General features: G+C 37.6%; 2 protein-coding genes across 2 annotated transcripts; one reads left to right on the top strand and one right to left on the bottom strand.

Annotated features, from left to right (window-relative positions):
- Window positions 1–5248: 5248 nt before the first annotated feature.
- LOC127222280 (olfactory receptor 4C12) lies at window positions 5249–6160 on the bottom strand. Its single transcript, XM_051184289.1, has one exon. The coding sequence runs from the start codon at window positions 6158–6160 to the stop codon at window positions 5249–5251; it is 912 nt and encodes a 303-aa protein (XP_051040246.1).
- Window positions 6161–21984: 15824 nt separating this feature from the next.
- On the top strand, window positions 21985–23014 carry LOC127222278 (olfactory receptor 4C5). The gene is made up of 2 exons (XM_051184287.1): window positions 21985–22892; window positions 22987–23014. Exons 1-2 carry the CDS (start codon window positions 21985–21987, stop codon window positions 23012–23014), a joined length of 936 nt encoding a protein of 311 aa, XP_051040244.1.
- The last annotated feature ends 1218 nt before the right edge of the window (window positions 23015–24232 follow it).

Here is a 24232-nt window from a genome sequence, read left to right as displayed (position 1 = left end):
CATTAAACTAAAAATAATAAACCTCTCTCTCATACAAGACAGGGAAAAATTAACATAGTGAATAGAACAATGTATAATAATGGGGGAAATAGTTGCAAACAATATATATGGCAACAGACTAATATCTATTATATATGAAACACTCAAAAAACCCAGTGTTTTAAAATGAGACAAGGACTTGTATTTATATATTTCAAAATGACCATCAAGTTTATGTGTGTAGGGGAGATAGTTGGCAACCCTCATAGTCAAAGGAATGGAAAACACAACCAAAGTATTTTATCATCTCACACCTGTTAGATAGCTGTCATCAACAAAACAAAAGATAGTGGGTATTTGTAAGGGTATTGTAATAAAAGAACTTTTCATAATTTTATGGGACTAGAAATTAGTACAAAATACTGAGGAAATTTCTCACAAAAGCTAAAACTAAAATGCAGTGTCAGATTGCATGTCCAAATGTACATGAAAAATTGTCTCAAAATAATATCTATTAACTCATTTCTATTACGTAATTATTCATAATAGTCAAGAGAGTGATCAAGTGTTAAAAAGAATGAATGAATAAACACCGTGGGATTGTTAACGAGTAGTTTTCCTGCCAGCCTGGTCCCACTGCCATGTCAGCACCAAATAACACACAGAGAAGCTGTATTAGATATAAAGCTGTTGGCCTGTTACTAGCATTTCTTATTGGCTAGTTCTGTCTTAAATATTAACCCATTTCTATCAATCTAATCATTCCATGTGGTCTTGGCTTACGGGAGAAAGGGTCCGGACCTCTTACATTTTGACCCTTCAACTACCTCTCCCAGAATCCTCCTTGTCTCCTAGTCCCACATATCTTGCCTTTCTATTTGCCAACAGTGGCTTATTCATTAACCAATAAGAGAAACATATTTACAGAATGGCATCTCCAATCATCAGGATAGTATGTATTTGCATGCATACAATAGAATACTGTTTGACCTTAAATCTGTCATTTGCAATGACATAGACAAATCTAGAGGACACTTTTAAGTGAACTAAACCAAGCACTTTTAGTTCAGTACTATATGGCCTCTCTTACCTGTAGAAGTTATAATTTCACTCATATAGGCAGAATTGTAGTTGTCAGGGCTTGAGGGATGACAGTCATAGGGACATTTGATCAAAAAATTAGTACCAAGTTTCAATTAAATATCCTCGAGATCCAATATAAAATATGGGACACATAGTTAAAAATAATATATTCTGATGTTTGAAATTTACGCAGAGAACAAATCTTAAATCTTACCAGAGCAAATATATAATGTAGAAGGTGATTGATTTACTAATTATCTTGATTTTGGTAATCATTCTAAAATTCACACACACACACACACATATATGTATATATAAATATATACATATATATATTAAATATATTGTTTTACTTGAAAATAATAGCCCAAAAATATTTCACATAGCCTTATGACACGTTTAGGTTTTTATTTTTAAATATCAGTAAGTGTGATTATTATCACCACAAATCCAAATTGTTATTAAAATACAAATTGAGCACAGTTCATCACAGATGAAATCAAAGTGCAAAAGCACGCTAGATGATCAGGAGATGGAAACACACAGAGTTAAAAAGTCTCAAAGAAAGGCTTATAAAAAGAAATGGATATTAGCTGTAAAATAAAACATAACCATGCTAAAAGAAGCTGAGTAACAAGGAAATCTCACTATGAAGAGTAAATAGAATAGACATCACAGGTACACACAGGAACAAATCTGAATAGAGGTAGGCATAGGAACAGGAGGGATCATGGGGGGATAGAGAGAGAGAGTACTGGGAAGATAACTAGAATCAGGGGCATCTCAGCAATGAGCTAGAAACCTAGTACAAAGGAAACTCTCAAGAATCTATGATGGTGACCCCTAGCAAAGACTCCTAGCAATGGGATATATGGAGCCTGAATCTACCATCTCCTATAAGCAGGCAAGACTTCCAGTGGAGAGACCGGGATACCAATCCAGTCATATAACCCTTGACCTACAATTTGCCCTGCCTGCAAAATATGCTGTAGTAAAAGTGGTGCTGAAATTATGGGAGTGGCCAACCAATGACTGGTCCAGCTTGAGACCCATACCATGCCTGGAGAGCCAGGACCCAGGGTCTAGACAGCCTAGACCCCTAGAACAAAACCAAACATGACTATAAACAGTCAATGAAATGGTTCCTAATAATATTCTACTATACTCATAGATTAATACCTAGCCCAATTGTCATCAGAGAGATTTAACCCAGCAACTGATGGAAACAAATGCAAAGACACATGGCCAAACATTAGGCAGACCTCAACGAATTCTGTAGAAAAGAGAAAAAAGGATTATGGGAGCAATAAGGGCCAGGAGCAAGACAGAAAAACCCACAGAATCACAGAGACTGAAGTGCCAACCAGAAAATTTTCATGGGACTGATCTAGGTAGGCCCTCTGCACAAATGTTGCAGTTGTATAGCTTTGTCATGTTATGGGGCTCCTAACAGCAGGAGCAGGGGCTGTCTCTGACTCTATTACCTTCTTTTGGCACCCTTTCCTCCTACTAGATTGCCTTGTTCGGGCTTAACAGGAGAGGAGTGTTGAGGTTTAATAATGATCAGGAGAAACAGATAGGCCGAATATATGTTTATTCAGGGAGAAATAACTTACAACATAGACAGATGAACCAGCAGGTTCCTGGTCCCAAGGATGCCTCCAGATGTTCTCCTGTCCCTGTGCTGAAAGCAAGAGAGCTCCCAGAGCCCCTTCCTCAGACTTAGTTGCCCCAGGTAACATCTGCCCCTGTCCCCACTCCCAATGGGCGTGGTCTATGCCACAGGTGTGGACAAAGTAAATATTTCACTACAGAGAAGTCTTATTGTAACTTAATATGCCATGGCTGGCAGATAAAGATAGGTCTACCTTTTTTTCTGATGAGAAAAGAGGAAGAGTGACTGGGGGGAAGAGGGGAGAGATTGGGAGGACAAGAGGGAGAGAGGAAAAAATGTGATCAGGCTGAGAAATAATTAATTAATTAGTTAATTAATTAACTAAAAATTGTGAACTATAACCCTTCATCCTTAAAAGGAAAGAGAAAGAGAGGGAGAGAGAAAAGAAGGAAGGAAGGGTGGAGGGAGGGAGAAAGGGAGGGGAAAGCGGGAAAAGGAGGGAAGTGTAAAGAAAGGGAGGGAGGGAGGGAAGGAATGAAGGTACAAAGGAAGGAAAAGGCAGTGGTCTATTCCTAAACTACTATTTGTTATTTCCCATTGAAATTAAAGTAATTATCCTGAAATACAAAAATTAGAATCCTAGGGAAATAGAAGGGGAAAAAAAGGAAAAGAAAGAAAAGAAACAAACCACACATTAGGAAGTGCGGAGTACATGGATCTCAGTACTGTCTCCTGTTGGCCCATCTAAGCATGACAGGGAACACAAGACTGGACAGGACCAAACAAGCAAACAAAAAAATCAACTTGAGTACAGAAGATGAAAACAAATTCCACTTCTCATCAGGAAGTTATTTGCAATTGATACCTGCTGGGAAAGGAAAAATCAGTTTCCTCCAATGAAGTATCACTGGCTATATCAACCATGTTCTAGGTTAGGCCCCAAACCCAGGAGTAGCTGACCAACACAAAACACACCCCATATTTAATTTTTTTAGTTTTTTTATGCTTTTTTGTTCGGTTTGGTTTGTCTTGCTGTTTTGTTGTTTGTTTGTTTTGTTTATGTTTTGTTTTGGGTTTTTTATGAGAAAGACAAAGAGCATGTAGTTGGGTGGGTAGGGAGGTGGGAAGGAACCAGAAGGAGAGGGGGAAAGGAAAGAATATGATCAAAATGTACCATGTGAAAAAAAAAAAAAAGAAAGAAAGAAAAAAGAGCCCCAGGAACATGTTAAAATTTTAAAACTGCTCTCTTTTTTATCCAAGCAGACCATCTGTATTAATTTATTCACAACTTGAGGATAATTACCCTAGGACCCTTCAATTTCCCCAGTCTACTGGTCTGCTCTGTAATGAGTATGGTCTGCCAGCGTCAGTTTCCTGCAGCTTAGACCATCAATTCAAGACAAACTTCTTTGTTCACCAGTCTTGGTGGATGTGACCATGCACACATGCACACGCACACACACACACACACACACACACACACACACACACACACACACACACACCATCATTATCCATCATCATCACTCATCATCATCATCCCAGTAGAATGTCTGATTCTTGTTAACTTCTCAAAGGAGTTTATTTTGTATCAGCTTCTATCCAGGCCTTAGAAAACATCAAGAACTTCATTAGTCAATGCACAACAACTATGCCTTTCCCAATTATTGAAATCCTAGTGTTCATGGAGGAGCCTCGTCTAAAAAGTACAAATATAACTTTCTTAGAAATTTTTCATATGACATCAGAGTGTCTATTCCTCTATCATAAACACCCAATAAAATTATTAATTATGGGAAAACTTTATCTGTTCAAGTCAAAGATATTTTTAGTCTGTCTCCTGGTTGGATTTCAACTGATATAATATAAAAGCATTTGAAGGCTTATGGGTACAAAATTAACAGTATATCAATTTGCTACATAACCAATGTTTAATAGACAACAAAATTCACAAAAGAAAGAATCTAAAGTAAAGGGAGATGACTAAAGATGTTAGTTTCATTATCATTAATATTCAGCAATTTCAATATTACATAACGTTATTACCATCAAACCAACAATTCAGGCTCATACATTTTAAATTCTAGAGATGTTTCAGATTTCCAATCACTTTACAGATATTTGGTGATTCAGAAGCAAATAGTTATAATGACAGACCTATGAGACAGGAGAACATAAATATAGATGATATCCCAAGCTTAAATTTCTACTAAAATAGTTATATGCTAATGGGCATGGAAATCAGGATTCACTAGACTCTGTATATATGAAGTGGAGTTTATTAGGGGAAAAGGAACTTACACAAAAACAAACAGCACTCCAGCTCCAGGAATGCTGACCCTGACACCTTTTCCTTTTAACGGGTCATGTCAGCATCTGTGACCACACCCAAAAGCCATGGTCAAGGCTACAGGTGTGCAGGCTGATCTATCACTGCAATATGCAAATAAATAATATCCAACTCTGCATTATATTTAAAATTCTCATCTCTAGAGCAAAACATGGTGGCCAAGAGTCCTTGTATTACTTCTGTGTGTAAAATTCAATGACGTATTAAATTATTGTCTAAACTCACTTTTTTCTCCAGAGCTTCTTTATTGCATTTTTTACCTCAGCGTTCCTAAGAGTATAGATTAAAGGATTCAGCATAGGAGCCACCATAGTATAAAAGACAGCAACAGCCTTATCAAATGGCAAGGTGGTCACAGGACGTAGATAGACAAATATGCAAGGGATAAAGAATAAAACTACTACTGTGATGTGAGACACACAGGTGGAGAGGGCTTTGCGCCTGCCCTCCAAGCTATGGTTCTTTAGAGAGCGCAAGATGATCACATAGGATCCCATCAAGAGGAGGAAGTTAAATAGGCAGATGAAGCCACTATTGGCAGCAACAAAGAGACCAAGGGTATGTGTGTCCATGCAGACAAGTTCCAACAATGGGTATAAGTCACACATAAAATGGTCTATGATGTTGGGACCACAGAAGGGCAGCCAAACAGTAAAGAGGATCTGAATAGTTGCATGGAGAAACCCTCCAGTCCAGGCCACTCCCACCAAGAGACTGCATAGCTTGTGATTCATGATGGTCACATAGTGCAGAGGCTTGCAGATGGCCACATAGCGGTCATAGGCCATCACTGTCAAGAGGATGATCTCAGTAGCACCAAAAATGTGCTCTGCATAGACTTGTGCCATGCATCCATTAAAGGAGATGACTTTGTTCTCTTGAAGGGAGTCGGCGATCAGCTTTGGAGCTGAAGAAGAAGTGTAAATCGTGTCTATCAAAGAAAGGTGGCTCAGGAAGAAGTACATGGGGGAACTCAGAGCCTTGCTGTTGATGATGGTGACCACAATAAGAAGGTTGCCTGAAACTGTCACCATGTACAGAACCAAAAATGTCACAAACACTACTTTCTGCATTTGGGGGTTCTGTGTAAGACCTATCAAGATGAATTCTGTCACGTTCCTTTTAGTCTCCATCTGTGTGATATAGCTATTCTTTGCAAAATCCAAAAAAGAATGTTTTATCTTTAGGAAAAAAGAATGGAGAAAATTGTAAAGTAATTAAATATTCCTAAACTTTAGTCTTAAGAAAAGTACCATGTCACACATTAGACTAGTCTTCCCAAAACTCCATAAAAATAGTTCAAACATATTCTTAGTTGATTTTCTTTTTTTTTCTTTACTGTCCAAGCAGCCCTTGAGCTGGTTTTATTATTATTATTATTATTATTATTATTATTATTATTATTATTAATTTACTTTACATTGCGATCCCAGTTCCCTCTCCCTCCCTCTTACCCTCTCTTCCCCCCACATGCACCCTGACTACCCTCCCCTTAAAATACATAGAACATACTGAAGGAAGGATCTCATTTCCTACAGTCAGAGGAGCAATTATAAACTTCACTTTTAGCAGCCAAAATTTTGGAGATTAGCAAGACACACACACACACACACACCCATACACATACACAATAGGGTAATTAATAACCATGAAATAATTCTTAAACACTAGTTCTAGGTATGTAAATTTAACTGAAGTAAAAAGTTAACAACAATAATTATATAATTAGCATTTTAAAATTATGTTCAAAACAAATATGTGTATTTCAGGAATAATATTAAATTATACAGATTATGATTCATTGATATTAAACACAAGCATATTTGTTCCATTTTCTTCTCATCTTTGCAAAACTGGAAGTTTTAAGTGAAATAAGTCAAATATTAATATCATATATTATCGCTCATAAGTGGGTTCTAAAACTAGCATTGACCTTAAGGTAAAACTAGAAATGGAATACAAGGGACTCAAGAACAGGTATCAAACAATTAAATTCTCAGAGTGCTGGCATATGCTCTACAGCACAGTTCACAATAATCTATTATATGTTTTATGAAGACCTGAGAGGAGCCTCTAAATACAGAGGTGACAAGAAGAGGAAAATATTAATGACCGTGTCTTGATCAGAACATATGGTGTGCACGTCTTGAAGGAATGCATTGTGCCTTAATATGTGCAGTTATTTCATGTTAATCAAAAATGAGGTAGAAGTTAATGGGACTGCTAGTTAGTTAAGAATTGCATGAAGCTTCTGCAGAGGACCTCTGTTCAGTACCTAACCACATCAGGTGGTTAACAGTCAAATACAACCTCAGCTCCAGGTAATGCTGTATTCCTCTTATCACAGAAACCCTCACTCACATGCCACATACCCGCAAATAGACACACACACAATTTTCCAAAAAAAAGCATAATAATGTTTCATAGCCATTCAGAACATATATTTTAAAAATTTAATTACTTAAAATATTAAGTATTTACTTCAAAATATAAGATTATGTGTGACTTATTATTTCTTTAATTTTTCATTATTTTCCAAATCACCATGGACTTCATTACTAATTTTATAAACAGAATATAACTTCAATATCTATAGTTAGTGCTATAATTGAAAACATGAATAATCAAAGCTGAATAAATATGATACAACAAATATGAGGGATTGCACCCTGTGGAAATCCAGCTAGTATTTTCTGAATGTAACTAAAAGGTAGTGGAGTGTTGTAAAACTGTGCTTGTTAACTCACTAAATGAGCATAAGACAAGTGCATAAATCAGCATTGGTGAATGGGCACTCAGGACAGAGGATGAAATGACCCTGGTCACCCCACACAAAACTTTGAATCATCCTGAATGTCATCTTTACTTTACAGTCCAATATAGGCTCTCATTTGAACTAACCCCATGTATAAGTCAGCCTGAATAATCAACCAGAATTCACTCAATAAGAAAATCTGTTTTATTTACTTGAGGAAGCATGATATTACTTAAAACTGCTTTGTCACCGGGCAGTGGTGGTGCACGCCTTTAATCACAGCACTCTTGAGGCAGAGGCTAGCAGATCTCTGTCAGTTTGAGACCAGCCTGGCCTACAAGAGCTAGCTAGTTCCAGGACAGCCTCAAAATCCACAGAGAAACCCTGTCTCAAACAAACAAAAACAAAAACTGCTTTGTCATTTAGTCATTTATCATCTGTTGCTTCTGTTTTTAAATATCTCTATTTGTTCTAGCACACCAATACTCTGAGGGATAAGATGAATTGCCCCCATACAAGTGGTCATAATACATACTGATGTCTGTGGGAAAGAGATGTCTTTCCAAGTGACCTCAAGAATACTTTGTTGATACACAGACCTTACATCTCTAAGCCAGGGATCATAGCCTCCCTTCTAAATAGGACTAGAGAATCCTCCCAGGAACAAGAGCCCCTGGGATTAAAAAGGAGTGCATTTTTAATTGCCAGGTCTTCTCTAGAGGAGTTAATTCTCAGGATAGTAAAGAATGGACTAATAAATTTTTATAAATTCTAGAATATAAATGTCAAAATCATATTTCATGATCAAAACCACACATAAAACCCAAAACATGACTCATTCAGTTCCATTTCCTACAAACTTTCAAGTAATCTAAGTATATTTTAATTCTTTTGAGGTATTTAGATTCCCCATTTTCCCTCACATCATACAAAAACAAAGACAGCCTGAACAACTCAAACATATATCAAAGCTGATGTATTTGATGCTCAATTTCTGGTTCAAGGAATATGTGAGTTTCATTTCCTGTCCTGCCTCAAAGACTAATAGCACAAGCTCTGACATTTGCAGAGGAACAAAAAGACACTGATCTTCCATAAAAGGAAAGACTGCAATGGAGAGGCAAGGATGTAAATGGACAACCTCATGTCACACTGAGAAAAGCTGGGCACTTATTACATTTCCTGTGCTCAGATATTTAAGCGCGAAGCTTTTGCTGTGTTCTGCTTTTCCACATTTGTGGCAGTATGGTGAGGCTTGCATTTACCCCACAAGTTTCCTCTGAGATATCCTTGCATTGAGCATTGGCCATGCACTTGGCATACTAAGTGATTTGTCTATAGCATTTCACCTATTCCTCACAAAAAATGTTAAAAGATTTATACACTTTTAAGTATGGATTTTAAAGAAGATTGGATTGTTGTTGTAAGATAAAGAACTTACCTAAAGTACCCGTGATAAAATGTAAAGGAGACTGCATCAAAATCCAGGGTGTCTGTTTCTAGTTCTTTAACATTTACTCAGTGCCTGTGTCTCTGATGCAGATGAGTTTACTTTGAGGGACAGTATTGCCAAAGTTCAAAGATATAATACCTTAAAACCACCAGCAGTTGTCACAGGGAACCTTCACAGTCCTCTGCTAAGCTCCAAAAGAAAGCCAAATGATGATGAGTTCAGATTTCCAGTCCACAAGCCTCCAGAACTGCTCTTCATTAGAAATCCCTGTATACCTTGTATTTATCAATGTATACAAATTTTAAAGTTGAGGGGCCAAGGGCCAGATGAGCAAGTTCTAAGGAACTAGAGCTTATCATGAACAGCCTAGGTCTCTTAAACTTCAACACTGATATTTTCTGCATCTCATCTTTCTTAGGATGATGCAATATAAATATATACAAAGAAACAATAGACCTAAACGATAGAAAATTAACTTCCACTTCTATTTATCAATACTTTTCTCAATTCTGAGCTTACACTTACAATATTTAGTCATGTGACAGGGACCTGATCTGCTATTGCAAGGGCAAACTCTCACTGCTTAGTACGATTCCCAAAAGAATTTCATGAAGTCAAAAGTAAAAGTATCCCTGAGCCTGAACTTTTAATTCAGATTCCCTCTTGCCCATTCCAGATTCTGAATTTTTAACACATTCACCTTTGGACTGTCCTCAGCTTCAGGATTAAAAAAATTCTTTGGTAAAACAGAATTCCAATGCCCCTCCTGTTTTGACCTGTCTCTACTATAGTTAAGGTCACATTATCTATCATAACTCTAACTCCAAAGAACCTTATTTGATTGAATTTTGGTCTCCTACTATTGGTACAAGTTGATATTTTTCCTTCTCTCGAATCCCTGAAAATAGCCATAACATTTTTCTAGAAAATAGGTGACTGTGCATAAGCCAATGAGCTATCCAGACCACAGCATATCCTATGCCCTACCCATCAGTAAACTCTAAGTAACCCTTCCATCTATTTCAATTTCTTTATGTTCTTCCTATTTTCAAATCCTAGAAATGAGCTTTTGCAGTTTCATGAATTATAGGCCTCTTCCTAATGTATTTAATATGTATGTGTATCCATATATACAGTTTAAAGGAACAAATATTTTAGCAAAATATTCTTAAAATATCTAAAAGTGATCAAAAGGCATTAGTTTCATAATTTTATGGCAAATTTTGGGGGGATTGAAAATATGATTAGCTAACTTAAAAATCAGAATTCTGGGAAACTTACCGTGGCTGCTGCTGTAGTTGAAGAAAATGTCCAGTGTCTTCAGAAACACAGAGAAATCATTACATCTAGCCACTTAGACTATATTTTATGTAATGTATGCATTCCAAATCCATAATGAATAAACAATATTTCAGGAGGCAGAGACTGTCAAAAGACACAAACTTAAAATGTGTTTAACAAGTACTTTCAAATCTTGATGGCTTTGTAATGAGCGCCAAAAGAAGAAAAATGAAAGCAAGAAAATGTTCTGTTGAATTAAACACTCAAAGATCTCCCTACTAAGGAGAATCTTCTAATCTTCCTTACCTAGATCAAGTTACAAAGCAAGATACAAATGTCTACTCTTTAAATCTTCCAGTGGAAGAAAAGGAATGAAACCGTGTATAGAAAGGCTACTGACTGCTTTATTAAAGGACAAATCTGTCACACCTTTGCCCTCCCAGGAATTAATTATTTCTGTTTTTTGAAGAGTTTGCCTTTGGAATAGATAGATATTTTCTAATACTTATCTGTACACAATTCACCTGATTAGTTCTTTTTATTACAGTTGAAACTGTTATTAACAGTGCATATCTCTGATCTGGAATATTGTGATGAAACATGTCCCACATAAACCCTTGAGGACCATGCCTGAGACATGAATTGCTCTCACTACTGTATGGATAACAGCCCAGGTTTTTCTCACTGTGTTTCCCTGGGGAAGCTTCCTTACAATCTGAGGTCATATGTGAGATGGAGACACTGATACGTCAGCTATACTAGAATGCATCAGTATTCTCTCTGACCATAGGGATGAGTTTTGGAGACTGATGTACTTTTAAGCAGTGTGATATCTAGAATCTGAAATCCTACTATCAAGTTTCCCTGGGTAGAAATCATAACTTTGTTCTGTTTTCTATATCTTCTCATTGACATTGTCTTATAAGTTGAGGCATTTTGGTGACTCTTCAATGGAAGAATCATTACTCATATAAAAAATGGTGCATATGTTTCATTTATGAATATATGAATATATGTACATATACACATATGCAGTTACAAAAATTAATGAAAAGAGGCTATGAATTTGAAAGAGCTCAAAGAGAGGTTTGAAGTATGAAAGAGAAGGGGGGAAATGATGTAATTATATTAAAATCTATAAAGAGTAATAAACATTTATTGTATATATAAAAACCTAATTAAAAATTCCAAAAACATTAAAATTTTCTTCATACATAATGTCATGAGGACCATGGAAGTTTCTGTAGTTAAGTGCCCCAACACTGTGTGAAAACACACAGTATAGCACTTTCTCTGCATCCTGAAGGATAACTCATTGCTAAATCACATATCATAAAAGTTGAAATAGCTGAGCTATTATCATTTCTCATATGGCTAGAGAGTGGATGGAAAGCCAGTAAAACCAGCATCAATAGCAGCTGTCAGTATTCATTACTGAAATTACTAAGCTCTGTATCCTAATTAGTAAGTGTGTCCTTTTTTAATTAATGGAATGTACTCAAATGAATAATTATTATTCAATTGAACAATTGTACTCAATTGAACAATTTTCATTTCTGGGTTGAAGCTTACTTGGACTAAAGTAAAATAATTTTATAACTACTAAATACACTATTCTCGTTTTTATTGAATTTTATATCTATTTTCAAATATTATAGTATTCATTTCTTTTAGCAGTTTTGTAGAATTTTGGTATTAAAATACTATGCCAGAATCACAGAATAAGTTTGGAAGTATTGCTTCATTGTCTATTTTTGGAAGTTAATGGGGGATTGGTGATGGGAGATGTCATTCTGTAAATCTGTTTCTCATACTGGTTAATGAATAAAACACTGTTGACCAATAGGAAAGCAAGATAGGTGGGACTAGGAGACAAGGAGGAAATAGGAAGTAGTATGGAGGAGTCAGCATGGAGAGATTGGGGAGACCAGACGCCTGCCCCACTCCCGAGTAGGTGAAACCATGTGGAAATACATAGAAATGGGTTAATAATTAAGACAGAGCTAGCCGATAAGAAACTAGTACCTGGCCAACAGCATTATATCTAATACAGAGTCTCTGTGTGCTAATTGGGGCAAGCAAGGCAGTGGGACAAGACCTACGGTAGGAGGAAAAACCTTACTCCTTACAGGATTGGTATTTTCTCTGTTCTTTTCCATAGCCTCTCCATTATATTCAAGATAAATTACATCACTATCCTACGTTGTGATTTTCTCTATGGACAAGAAATTACCTAATATTTTCTGCTCATTCCTAAGGCAGGAAAATAATGGATCTCAAAATACTTGTAGCTGAGTATTCAGGGTTCAACAGAACATCATCACTTTGAGAGACAGTGACCTTTCTGTCAAATTCTTGAATTATTTCAGAATAATATCATAATCCTGTGTATCTATTTGTGAGGTCCTCTTTAGCCATGTCAAAGAAGACAAAGGCCTTGAAACTTTATTGTCTAGTCTGTAACAACTCAAAACATTGACAGGATTACCCCAAGGTTTATGAGTTCAGAACTATGATTATAAGGATAGGTTTGAAGATGTATCTGTAGGAATGTTTGTCTAGTTCATCCAGTGCTAGATAAGTCTCTATTATGCTCTTGTGTATTACCATTTCTATTCTGTGTTAGGGGTGTTATGTAAGTGGTACTTCCCATCTCCTCTCTTTATTAAAATGCAACATTTTTGACCAATGGGTGTTCCCCTAGGATAACAGAGGATCAAAAGGCATATACTCAGTGCTCATGGATAAGAAAGAACAAGGAGGAGCTAACGGGCCCCTGACTGATAGCTGGGAATCCAGCATGAGACTGACTAAGAACCCCTGAACATGGGTATCAGCTGGAAGGACTGAGCAGTCTAAGGGACCTCAGACAGTGGAACCAGGATGTATTCCTGGTACACAAAAGGACCTTGCGGACACATCCCCCATGGAGGGATACTGCCTTAACCTAGAGACAGGAGAGAAGTCCTAATTCAAATGACTTGACAGATTTACATGACCCCACCTAGATGGCATTGCCCTACATGTGGAATTGGGGTGGGGGATGGGAGGGGAGGGTAGTCAGGGTGCATGTGAGGGGGGAAAGAGTGTAAGAGGGAGGGAGGGGAACTAGGATCCACATGTAAAATTATATATATATCAACTATAATTTCTTACCAACCAGATCCTCAGAGTGAGCAGAAAGGTCCCCCAAACTAGGCCACTCACAATCCTCTGTAATTCTTACTCTAGAGAATCCATTGTCTTCTGAGATCTGCAAGCACCTGAGCATGTGCGCTGAGCACGCGTGCGCGCGCACACACACACACACACACACATACACACACACACACACACACACACACACACACAAACACACACACATACACACACGGGAGCAGAAGAAAGTTTGGAAATCCATGAAAGAAGTGGAAGGATATCTGGAAAGAGTAGAAAGATGAGTGATAGACCTGTAAGAAGTTAGCCAAAGCCAGCCGGCAGCCCCTGGCAGGGTGTGGTGGTATGAATGAGAAGTCTCTCATAATCTTGGACATTTGAAAACTCAGTCCCTACTTGGTGGTAGTTTTGGGAGGATTGGGCGTTTTGGCCTCGATGGAGGAAGTCTGTCACTGGCAGAGGCTTGGGGGTTCAAAAAACCCCAGTCATTTCCAGTTAGCCCACTCTGCTTCCTGTTCTGTGGTTGAAGATGTAAGTTTGTTCATCTTCAACTGTCATCTCTTGTTCCAGTTGCCTGTCCTGTCTACCTGTGCTTTGCAATGGATTAGAACCTTCAGGAACCCCAAGTCCCAAATAAACTCTTTCATCTCCAAGCTGCTTTGGTCTGGTGTTATCACAGCAATAGAACAGTAACTAATACAAGGGGAAAGGGAAACAAAAAATATTTCCTAAGGAAAATATAGCAAGAGACAGACAGGCTCGCCCCCAAAATAAGCCTCAATTCCAGTTGAAGGCTTCACTCCAGTGAATGGAGGAGGGGCATGGAGAAACCCATTTTGACACCCAGTATGTCATGGAGAGCAGCAGAGGGCTGTATGGAGAGACGACCTACTATTTAAAGCTGAGCTATGATGCTGGAGGCCTGAGAACAAGGAACAACCACAGGGCCAGAAGATTTAATTTGGCCTGCCACTGCCCCAGGGTGAAGGAAGGTCATGAAGGCAACTGTGGAGAGCATGAGAGCCAGTACTGACAAGCCAAAAGGTGCAGGTGGGCAGGATGCTCAGTTCAGACAGGGGACATCTTAGGTAGGGAACTGCTGCTCTGTGTGATCAGTAGCCAGGAGCTACTGGATCTCTGGATCACCTGTCTCCCTTCACTGCTGTAGTAGAACACAAACAGCTGCTTGATAGCCACAGGTCTATTCCTCCAGCAGGGTCATTAACACTCAGGAGGCCAAGGAGGTTCAGAGGTAAGTGCTACACCTCAACAGACCTCAGGAAGTACTCACCACACTGCCAGTGCATCTGGGAGACACTCCCCCAGCTAGCCCTTCTCAGGTGATATAATCTAAGGAATCTGGGGAGGGTAAGAGAACCTTCCCAACACCCACATCACAAGCCTAAGCATGGCAAGGCAGCCTCTGGAATTCAAAAAAAAAAAAAGTTATCAAGGTGAAGATAGCTCCAGCAGGTGTTACTGAATATGGAGATTCATCAACAGCATGAAACAGTAAAGACAAGTTTTCCAAATACAGCATCCTTACATGGGGCATACAACTAATAGTTCCCAGTTCCTGAGGGTAGAGGAAGTAGCCACACCAACACTTCATTCTTTCTAACCTTTTTTCTTGCCCTTTCTTTCTTGTTTGTTAGTTTGTTTTGACCAACCAAGATTGCCTTTGTTGTAATACACTTATAAAAATAAAATGTTTATCATATGTTTTTATGTTTGAAAAACAAAAAGAAATGTTTATTTATTTATTTATTTTTGGTTTTTCGAGACAGGGTTTCTCTATATCACTTTGGAGCCTGTCCTGGAACTATCTCTGTAGACCAGGCTGGCCTCAAACTCACAGAGATCTTCCTGCCTCTGTCTGCCTCCTGGAGTGCTAGGATTAAAGGCGTGTGCCACCAACACCCAACTAATGTTTGATTTCTTGCAGTTCTGTGTACATGCTGCATTTATGCTCATCATTCATTTATATCCACCTTTTTACCAGATCAAAAGGTAAATAGGTTAAGGCATTTAATATTTATAGCAAAAAGATTGGAAGGACTTAACTCTCTTTCTGTGCTCACATGTCATTGTGGCCTAGGTATTATGTATAAATGCCATATGGATTTAAACTCATTGGAAGAGAATTCTATCAAGAAGCTATATTAATAGTTACCACATCCTTTCACATATCATTTTATACTTTTATAAAATTCAATTTCTTTTTTATTGTCTGAGGAATTCTCTCACTCGGCCTGATATCACAGGCTGTTATTGGGTCTCTCGCCACTGGGTGCTGAGGTCATACATACACATCCTTCTCAACCTCAAAAAGTCTTTTCCTGCATCACCTGCAATTTTAGCTGTTTTAAATGTTGTGTGCTTGAATGGAGGCATGTGGATTCAGCTTTAGCTTTCTTTTTTATTTCAACATAACATTTTTATTGATTCTTGGGGAATTTTGCATCATGCATCCCCAATGCCACTCATTTCCCAGTCCTTCCATGTTCTTTGAGGAGTTGTAACATTCCCCAAAAAAATTAAATATGAAAACAGAAATTAACAGAAACAACAAAATATGTTTTTGGCTCTCTTGGCAACAAACATACCTCATCCATGCTGGGATTTTGGCTGCCTTCACATTCATACAGTCATAGTTGCTATAAGTATATGCATGCAATTACCCTATGATGCCCTAAAAACTCTCTTTTGCTATAAACCCCCACTACCTCTAGTTCATACAGTCTTCCCATACCATCTTCAGCTGTGATCCCTGAATCTTGTGAGTAGTATATATTGTAGTTGTCTGCATTACTAGAGCCAATCATTCCACAACTTCTTATTCTCTTCCCAGTGACCAGTTGTGGATCTGTGCATTAACTGACATTTGCAGAAAAAAAAACATAGCTTTTTATGAGAATTGATAAATGTACATATTGTAGAAAAGAAAGGAACACTGGGAGGGTGTAAAATGATTTGGGTAGGGTGGTCGGTCATTTTCACAATAATGATGCTGACATTCATTGAGCTTGAGATTACATTGGATATAAGTCTTTCAATTCCTTTGTTATATTAATTTCAATATTTTTGTAGTTATTGTAAATGGGATTGTTGCTCCAATTTCTTTATTTGGGTATTTGTGTTTGGAGAACAGGAAGGTAGATGGTTTTTGCTTCTTAATTTTGTATCCTGCTACTTTGCTGAATGGGTTTATCGTAGTTCTGATGAAATCTTGGAGATCTTTTTATGGGTGAAATCTGCAAATAGAGATTTGTATTATTCCTTCATATTTGTATCATTTGTATCCTGTCTTGTCCCTTTTTTTATCTAGCTTAGACTTCAAATACTACATTGAACGAAAATGAAGATAGTGGACATCTCTTACTTGTTCCTGATTTAGTAGAAATGCTTTTCATTTTCCACCATTTAGCTTGATATTAACTATGGTCTTGTATTTTCCCTCACTGCAATGATAAACTCTTATTCCTCTGAAAATATAAAACAAATAGATTTTTATTTCACCAAAAGTCTTTTTACAGCCATGGTTTTTTAGAATAGCAACAGAAAAATAACTCACCAAATATTCACTTTGAGTCCTCACTGGGTAGCAGTATCAACTGCCTTTTACAATGTAGAAACTAAAGGAAATTGAAGCTGACACCCAGATCACATAGTTTATAGTAGAGGAATGTTACATAACATCTTCCTTCAAGATTGGGGCATTCATGTTTATTCCTCCCATGACTCAATCGTCCTAGTCCTGCATGCTTTACTCTCCTCCCCTTCTCTTTCTTTTAGCTCCCTCTCCACTCACTGCCCCCCCACTCCCAATATGCTCAGGACATCTTGTGCCTTTCCCCTTCTGTGATGGAACTTTTATGAATCTCTTAGAATCCTCCTTGTATCCTAGTTTCTCTGGCTGTGAAATAGATGAGAGGAGAGAAAGACAGACAGAGACAGACAGAGAGAGAGAGAGAGAGAGAGAGAGAGAGAGAGAGAGAGAATAAAAGAGGGAGCTGTTATAGGTTTGAAGAGAAAACTAAATCTAGAGAAATGTCCAGAGACCTACAAGACTAATCCCAACTAACAATTTGAGCAACAATGGAAAGGCTACCATAAATGCCCTTCCCTGATAATGAGATTCACGACTAACTTATCCACAATCATAGAGCCCTCATCTAGTAACTGATGGAAACAGAAGCAAACACCCTCTACTAAACACTGAGCCAAATGGAATCCACATGCAGAGAGGGAGGAAATGACCAGGCTACAGAAACCCACAGAGACAGCTGACCAGAACAAGGAGGAGCTAATGGGCCCCAGACTGATAGCTAGGAAACCAGCATTGGACTGACTCAGACCCCCTGAACATAGGTCTCAGTTAGAAGGCCTGGGCAGTCTAAGGGACCTCTGACATTGGAACCAGGATGTATCCCTGGTGCAGGAAAGAACTTTGGGAACACATTCCCAATGGAGGGATACTCCCTTAACCTACAGGCAGGAGGGAGGGCCTAGTCCCTACTCCAAATGACTTGACAGATTTTGTTGATCCCTCCTGGAAGGCATCACCCTCCCTGTGGAGTGGGGGGAGTTGGATGATAGGGGGTTCAGAGGGCATGGGAGGAAGGGAGTGAGAGGAAAATGGGATCTATATGTAAAATAAGAAAAAATAATTAAAAATTTAAAAAAAGAAGTAAGAAGCATTGTGGCTATAGCATAAAAGAGTTGTCTCTTTAACCTGTACATGTCTATCCTCAAAACATTAATAATAATAGCAGGTCAGTTTTCCTCTGAGTTGATATTTTTACATGTCATCTTTCCCATAACACTGTAAAACAAAACTTATGTTATTTTTGTTTATAGGCTGAAACTGGACCCTTCACACAATTCTCCCTAACTATGCTATTCTGTGCTTTAGGTTTCAGGCTCTAAGATCATTTTGCACACACAACTATAGAGATGTTACTCATCCAAGCTGGCTCTTCCCCAAACTTTTGGTCACAGCTGTCATGGTCACCAGAGAGAGAACAGGCTATATTGATTTAAATGCCATCGTGGCTAAAGAAGCTAATTCTGACCTCTGGGAGCTGAGAGGTCAGAGAATCCCTAACTTCTTGCATTTATATAAAATGTTCTGAAAGTTTCCTAAGTATGTTCATGAAATTTTTGGTAAGGAAAGAGTCTCGGGATTCCTGATCTAAAGATTACATGAACATAAGAAGCCACAGGTTTCAGAGTTTACAGACGATTTGGGTCCAGAGTTTCAAGAATCAATGAAGATGTCCTTGATTTATACATTGGCTTACTTAGAAAAAGGCTAAAAATAGCCAGCTTGAGCACCTACTACTCCAAAATAATGTACATGTAGGACTGATCTCAAAGTTTTCAGTGCCTAACTTTTCTACATTCTTGTTTGTTATTATTTGGGGATTTTTGTATCAGCTGAGATATCAGATTCAGTGTTGGTATATATTTTACCTAGTTACTCAGGTAGATGCATAGAACAGTAGTTTAAAGGAAGATGTTCTATGATGGTTGGGCTATTTTGTCCCATCAACTTTTTGAAATCTAACACTTTGATTATTTATTTTCTAAATTTAATTTCTAAATTGGAATGCATCTCCTCACATTCACAGGATTGTATAAACATTGGAAGCAAAAGAAATCTGACCTGTTGACTAAGTTTTATTTACAAATTCTTTGTTAGTCACTAATGAAAATGGATATATTTAAAGAAAAATGGATACGCTTGTAAGAAGCAGCTAGTGAAGGAGCAGTGAATGCTAACTTCATGGGAACTGATCTCCACAATCAAACTGACTTACTATGGAATGAACCTGTTGACCCCAAACATTTAGAAAGGTAGGTAGAACCTGGGCTGGGCTTTCCTTAGGAATGGTCTGTGTTTTGTTTGTTTGTTTGTTTGTTTGTTTGTTTGTTTTTGAGATAATGTCTCTTTATGTTAGCCAGTCTGCACTTAAACTCACTTCCTAAGTTTCAGTTTCTATAGGACTCAGATTACAAATGTGTGCTTATCTGTTTTTATTTTCTGAGTAATATAATGAATTCAGGCAAGACATATTTAAACATGTGTTTCTAATGCCTTAAATTCAGTCATGACCAAATCTCCTAACTAAGAAAATATTACTCTGGATACTATGGGTCCAGACCTGACAGTAAACTAAGAGTTATTTTCCTAAATTGTTTTGCTGGGTGTGAAGGTAATACATTTCATTTTTACAAAACTCAGGTCAGAATTTCTTATTGACACAAAAATTGTTCTAATCCCCACAATTCAGACATGCCTTGTTAGTATTGGTATGCTTTCCATGAAATGCTTTTCTGTGGATATTTAACTTTTGAGATAATATGAGATATTTTATAAATCTGGTCCCCATTTGTACATTAGATTCTTTCAAAAACAAATGATTTTAATGTCTACTTGACATTTATAGATCGAACTCATTCAATTGTTCTTCCTTATGAAGACATTAAAATTATTCTTTCTTTTTCACTATCATGAAGGTGTGCTCTGAAACACCTGCAAGCATAATTCTGTCCTTATTTTCATTCAGTACACTTAAAGGAAGTACTGGATCAAGGTCATAACCAATGATAATGCCCTTGTTCTAAAGAGTTAGATCTCAGAAGTTATCAACAACTGTTAATCAACACAGGATAATGCAAGTCTAAGAAATCTCTCTGTTTACTGCATTAAGTATTTCACTGTTTCTTAAATTGCATATTGTGACTCCTGAGAAGTCAAAAAATGTTTAGATATCAAATGCCTTTTCTGAGAACTATTTTGTTTGTTTGTTTGTTTGTTTTTCTTTTTTTCTTATTTTACATATCGATCCCAGTTCCCTCTCCCTCCCTTTCTCCCTCCCTCCCATCCCCACCACCACCACCCTCCCATCCCATTCTGCCCCCTACTCTACAGGGAAGGTGAGGCCTTCCAGGAGGGGTCAACAAAATCTGTCAAGTCATTTGGAGTAGGAACTAGGCCCTCCCTCCTGCCTCTGAGAACTATTTTTATACTGTTTCTTTTATGTTTGCAATGGTGCAAGTGGCCATTTTAATTTGTTTTTAAAACTACTTTTAATAACAGTCATCATGCTTGTTGCAAATATTTCCAATATTTTCCATATCTTTATATAGGTGAATTCACCATTTTTATCTATGTCTTGTATTAGTGCACTTTTACTTAAAGTCCTCTTCTCTATTCCTATGTTGTCTGTCTGTGTCTGTATGTATATGTGTACATGTGTATATGTAAATATAGATAGGCGATAGATAAAGAGATATAGGTGATAACTGATAGATAGATGTATTCTTTTCTATTTTTCAAATGATCTATGTTTTATTTTCCCCTTCTGATTTTTTTGTGCCAGCACTGAGGAAAATGATCAGTTTTGAAAGTTTCCTGCCTAGTTACTGAAAATCTCCTGGAAACAACATGTTTTTTATTTCAAACATCCTTGAAAGACAATGTCCTCTTGTCACTAAGTCTTGTTTGTTTTCTTGCTGTGTTCACCTGCGCTCATTAGATTGCTTTTATTTTTAAAGTAACAAGAGTCTATGTATCTTTATATTTTTTCTATGGCTAAATGTATTTATTTCTGTACTTAACCATTTTCTGGATTTATTCAATAGTTAATTTCTCCATTTATCTTTTGATTAATATTCAGGTAAATATTTTGAGAACACAAATAATAATATGTATTTTTGTTTACTGTTTTTCTGTTTTATTATAAAAATCTTGAGCATATGGAAAAGCTATGTATTTGGCGGATGGGGAGATGGCTCATTGGGTAAAGCACTGTTGTACAAGCAAGGAGGACCTGACTTTGGATCTCTATCACCGTGTACATTCTGGATGTGGCAGCTCCTGGTTGAAGCCCCAGCACTCGGAGAGTGATGAATAGCAAGGGCCTGTCATTTCACGGAATCAGTGAGTTATAGGATCAGTAAGGAGGACCTATCTCAGATAGTAAGGAGAGGGCAACTAGGGAAGACACTTAATGTCAACCTCTGTTCTGTCCTCCTGGTGTGTGTGTGTGTGTGTGTGTGTGTGTGTGTGTGTGTGTGTCCAATCAGGTATGAGAGAGAAGAGGGCTATATGCTCATTATATGAACAATAATATGGTCCAACTTAAGAAATTTTAAAACTGGGTTTTGTTGCTTTGTATTCCCATCTGTGTTAGGGTGAAAAATATATGAAAGAAATTGTTCACTTGTTCAATGTTTGTCAGTCACAAATTCACTCATCTTGTTATTCACAGATTAATCAATTATCCAAATCTCAAACTAGATTCATGAAGCCAGTGAACAATGTAACAGAATTCATCCTGCTTGGCCTGACACAGAACCCAGATGTGCAGAAACTCTTGTTTGTCATATTTGTACTCATCTACACTCTTACCCTCCTTGGAAATCTACTCATTATTTTAACAGTCATCTCTAGTCCAACACTGGGATCCCCCATGTATTTTTTTCTGTCCTTCCTATCTTTTGTAGATGGCTGCTGCTCTTCTGCCATGACCCCCAAAATGATATTTGACTTACTTGCTGAAAAGAAATCTATCTCTTTCAATGGCTGCATGACTCAGATATTTGCAGAACATTTCTTTGGTGGAGTTGAGATCATCTTGCTCACAGCCATGGCCTATGACCGCTATGTAGCTATCTGCAAACCCCTACATTACATGATCACAATGAACAGGAGAATGTGTGGCTTCCTGGTTTGCATGGCTTGGGCTGGGGGATTTCTCCATGCTCTGATTCAAATTCTTTTTATAACCTGGTTGCCTTTCTGTGGCCCAAATGTCATTGACCATTTCATCTGTGACCTTTTCCCTCTTCTAAAACTCTCCTGCACTGACAACCATGTCTTTGGACTCTTTGTTGCTGCCAACAGTGGGCTAATGTGTATTCTAATCTTTTCTCTTCTTCTCACCTCCTATGCCCTCATCCTTTGCTCTTTAAAAAATCATAGCACTGAAGAACAGCGAAAGGCTCTCTCAACCTGTGCCTCCCATATTACAGTAGTCATCCTATTCTTTGTACCCTGCATATTCGTTTACCTTCGGCCCACAGTCATCTTCCCCATTGACAAAGCTGTGGCTGTGTTCTACACTGTGATAACACCCATGTTAAACCCTTTAATCTACACTCTCAGGAACACAGAGGTGAAAACTGCCATGAGGAAGCTCTGGAACAAAAAAAATCCTAGAGAAAGATTCACATGACTAGAAAGGTCATAAATAAATTTGATTCCTATTTTCACAAGTGTGACTCATGTAAAAGATACAACTATTGCTGAGTAGTGGTGGAACACGCCTTTAATCCCAGCATTTGGAAGGCAGAGGCAGGTAGATTTCTGTGAGTTTGAGACCAGCGTGGTTTACGGAGTGAGTTCCATGACAGGCTTCAAAGCTACACATAGAAACCCTGTCTCAAAAAAAACAAAACAAAACAAAAACAAAAACAAAAAAATACTACCATTGAAGGCATAATATGTTAGTTATTTCATTCTCCTTTTCTTCTACTTAAAACCTTTTGTGAAATGAGTCTTTGAAACAAAACTCATCCCAAAATTTAAACTGCCACACTGCATGGCTCCAGGAACAATGTTGACATTATAATACTACTGTTTGCAGAATAAATAATTTTTTCTGATTAAAGCCAAGGAGCGATACAAATTTCTTCCACATATAACTACAGAAATGGCTAGACAACTAATTATCCAGTCCCTTAGGTAGGTATTTCCTGGAGATTTTTGTATTTGTGGAAAAAAAAAACTCTTTTGAAATGCTTTCCTTCCAGATACATTTATAGGAACAAAGATACCAAAACAAAAATGGATATCTGAGTAAATCAGAAAGAAATTTTAAACACTCAAATCTGCATATGGAGTTTCAGGTCAATGATATGGAGTATAATTTTAAACATAAACACCATAATTTTAAGGGGAAATAAACATTGTTTTCCTGCCCCTCTCCATCGAGGGATAGGGACTTGTGAAATTATTCCCATCTATGTTGCCATGTCCACTGGGCTTTTCATTAAGAGGGTCTTGGTCAGACAACCATCTTGTTAAGGTATCAAGGATGCGGCTTCCTTGTCATGTCCATAAAAACCAGAAAGAACCAGAAAGAGTCCACTGGCTCTTACATTTTTATGTTCCCTCTTCTGTGATTACAGGTAATCAATGGTTGCTGACAGAAGGATAGTCAGTTTTTCCAGGAACAAGTTCCTGGTTGTTATCCATTCCCAAGTGCTCAACTCTAAACACACGTACATATATGCAAACATTAAACTGCTCAATAGATCATAGATATGTGTGTGTATGTACATTCACATGTGCTTGAGTGTGTGTGTGTGTGTGTGTGTGTGTGTGTGTGTGTGTGTGTAAAATTAAGAAGAGGTAATGTAGTTTAATAGGGAAGGATTTGAGGATTGCCACTGGAGGAAATAGAGGCAGAGAGGAGTATAAATGAAGGAAATGCAGTAGTCATTGCATGACATTCTCAAAACAATTTTAAATAGAAATATAATCAGATT

Source organism: Phodopus roborovskii, unplaced genomic scaffold (genome assembly GCF_943737965.1).
Source record: "Phodopus roborovskii unplaced genomic scaffold, PHOROB, whole genome shotgun sequence".
Taxonomy (NCBI): Eukaryota; Metazoa; Chordata; class Mammalia; order Rodentia; family Cricetidae; genus Phodopus; species Phodopus roborovskii.
The sequence above is the reverse complement of the archived record's forward strand: the minus strand, read 5'-3'. Positions and strand labels throughout refer to the sequence as shown.

Coding starts and splice junctions, on each gene's coding strand:
- LOC127222280 (XM_051184289.1), bottom strand. CDS start 6,160: ATGGAGACTAAAAGGAACGTGACAGAATTCATCTTGATAGGTCTTACA.
- LOC127222278 (XM_051184287.1), top strand. CDS start 21,985: ATGAAGCCAGTGAACAATGTAACAGAATTCATCCTGCTTGGCCTGACA. Junction 22,893..22,986: donor AGGAAGCTCTGGAACAAAAA/AAATCCTAGAGA, acceptor GATACAACTATT/GCTGAGTAGTGGTGGAACAC.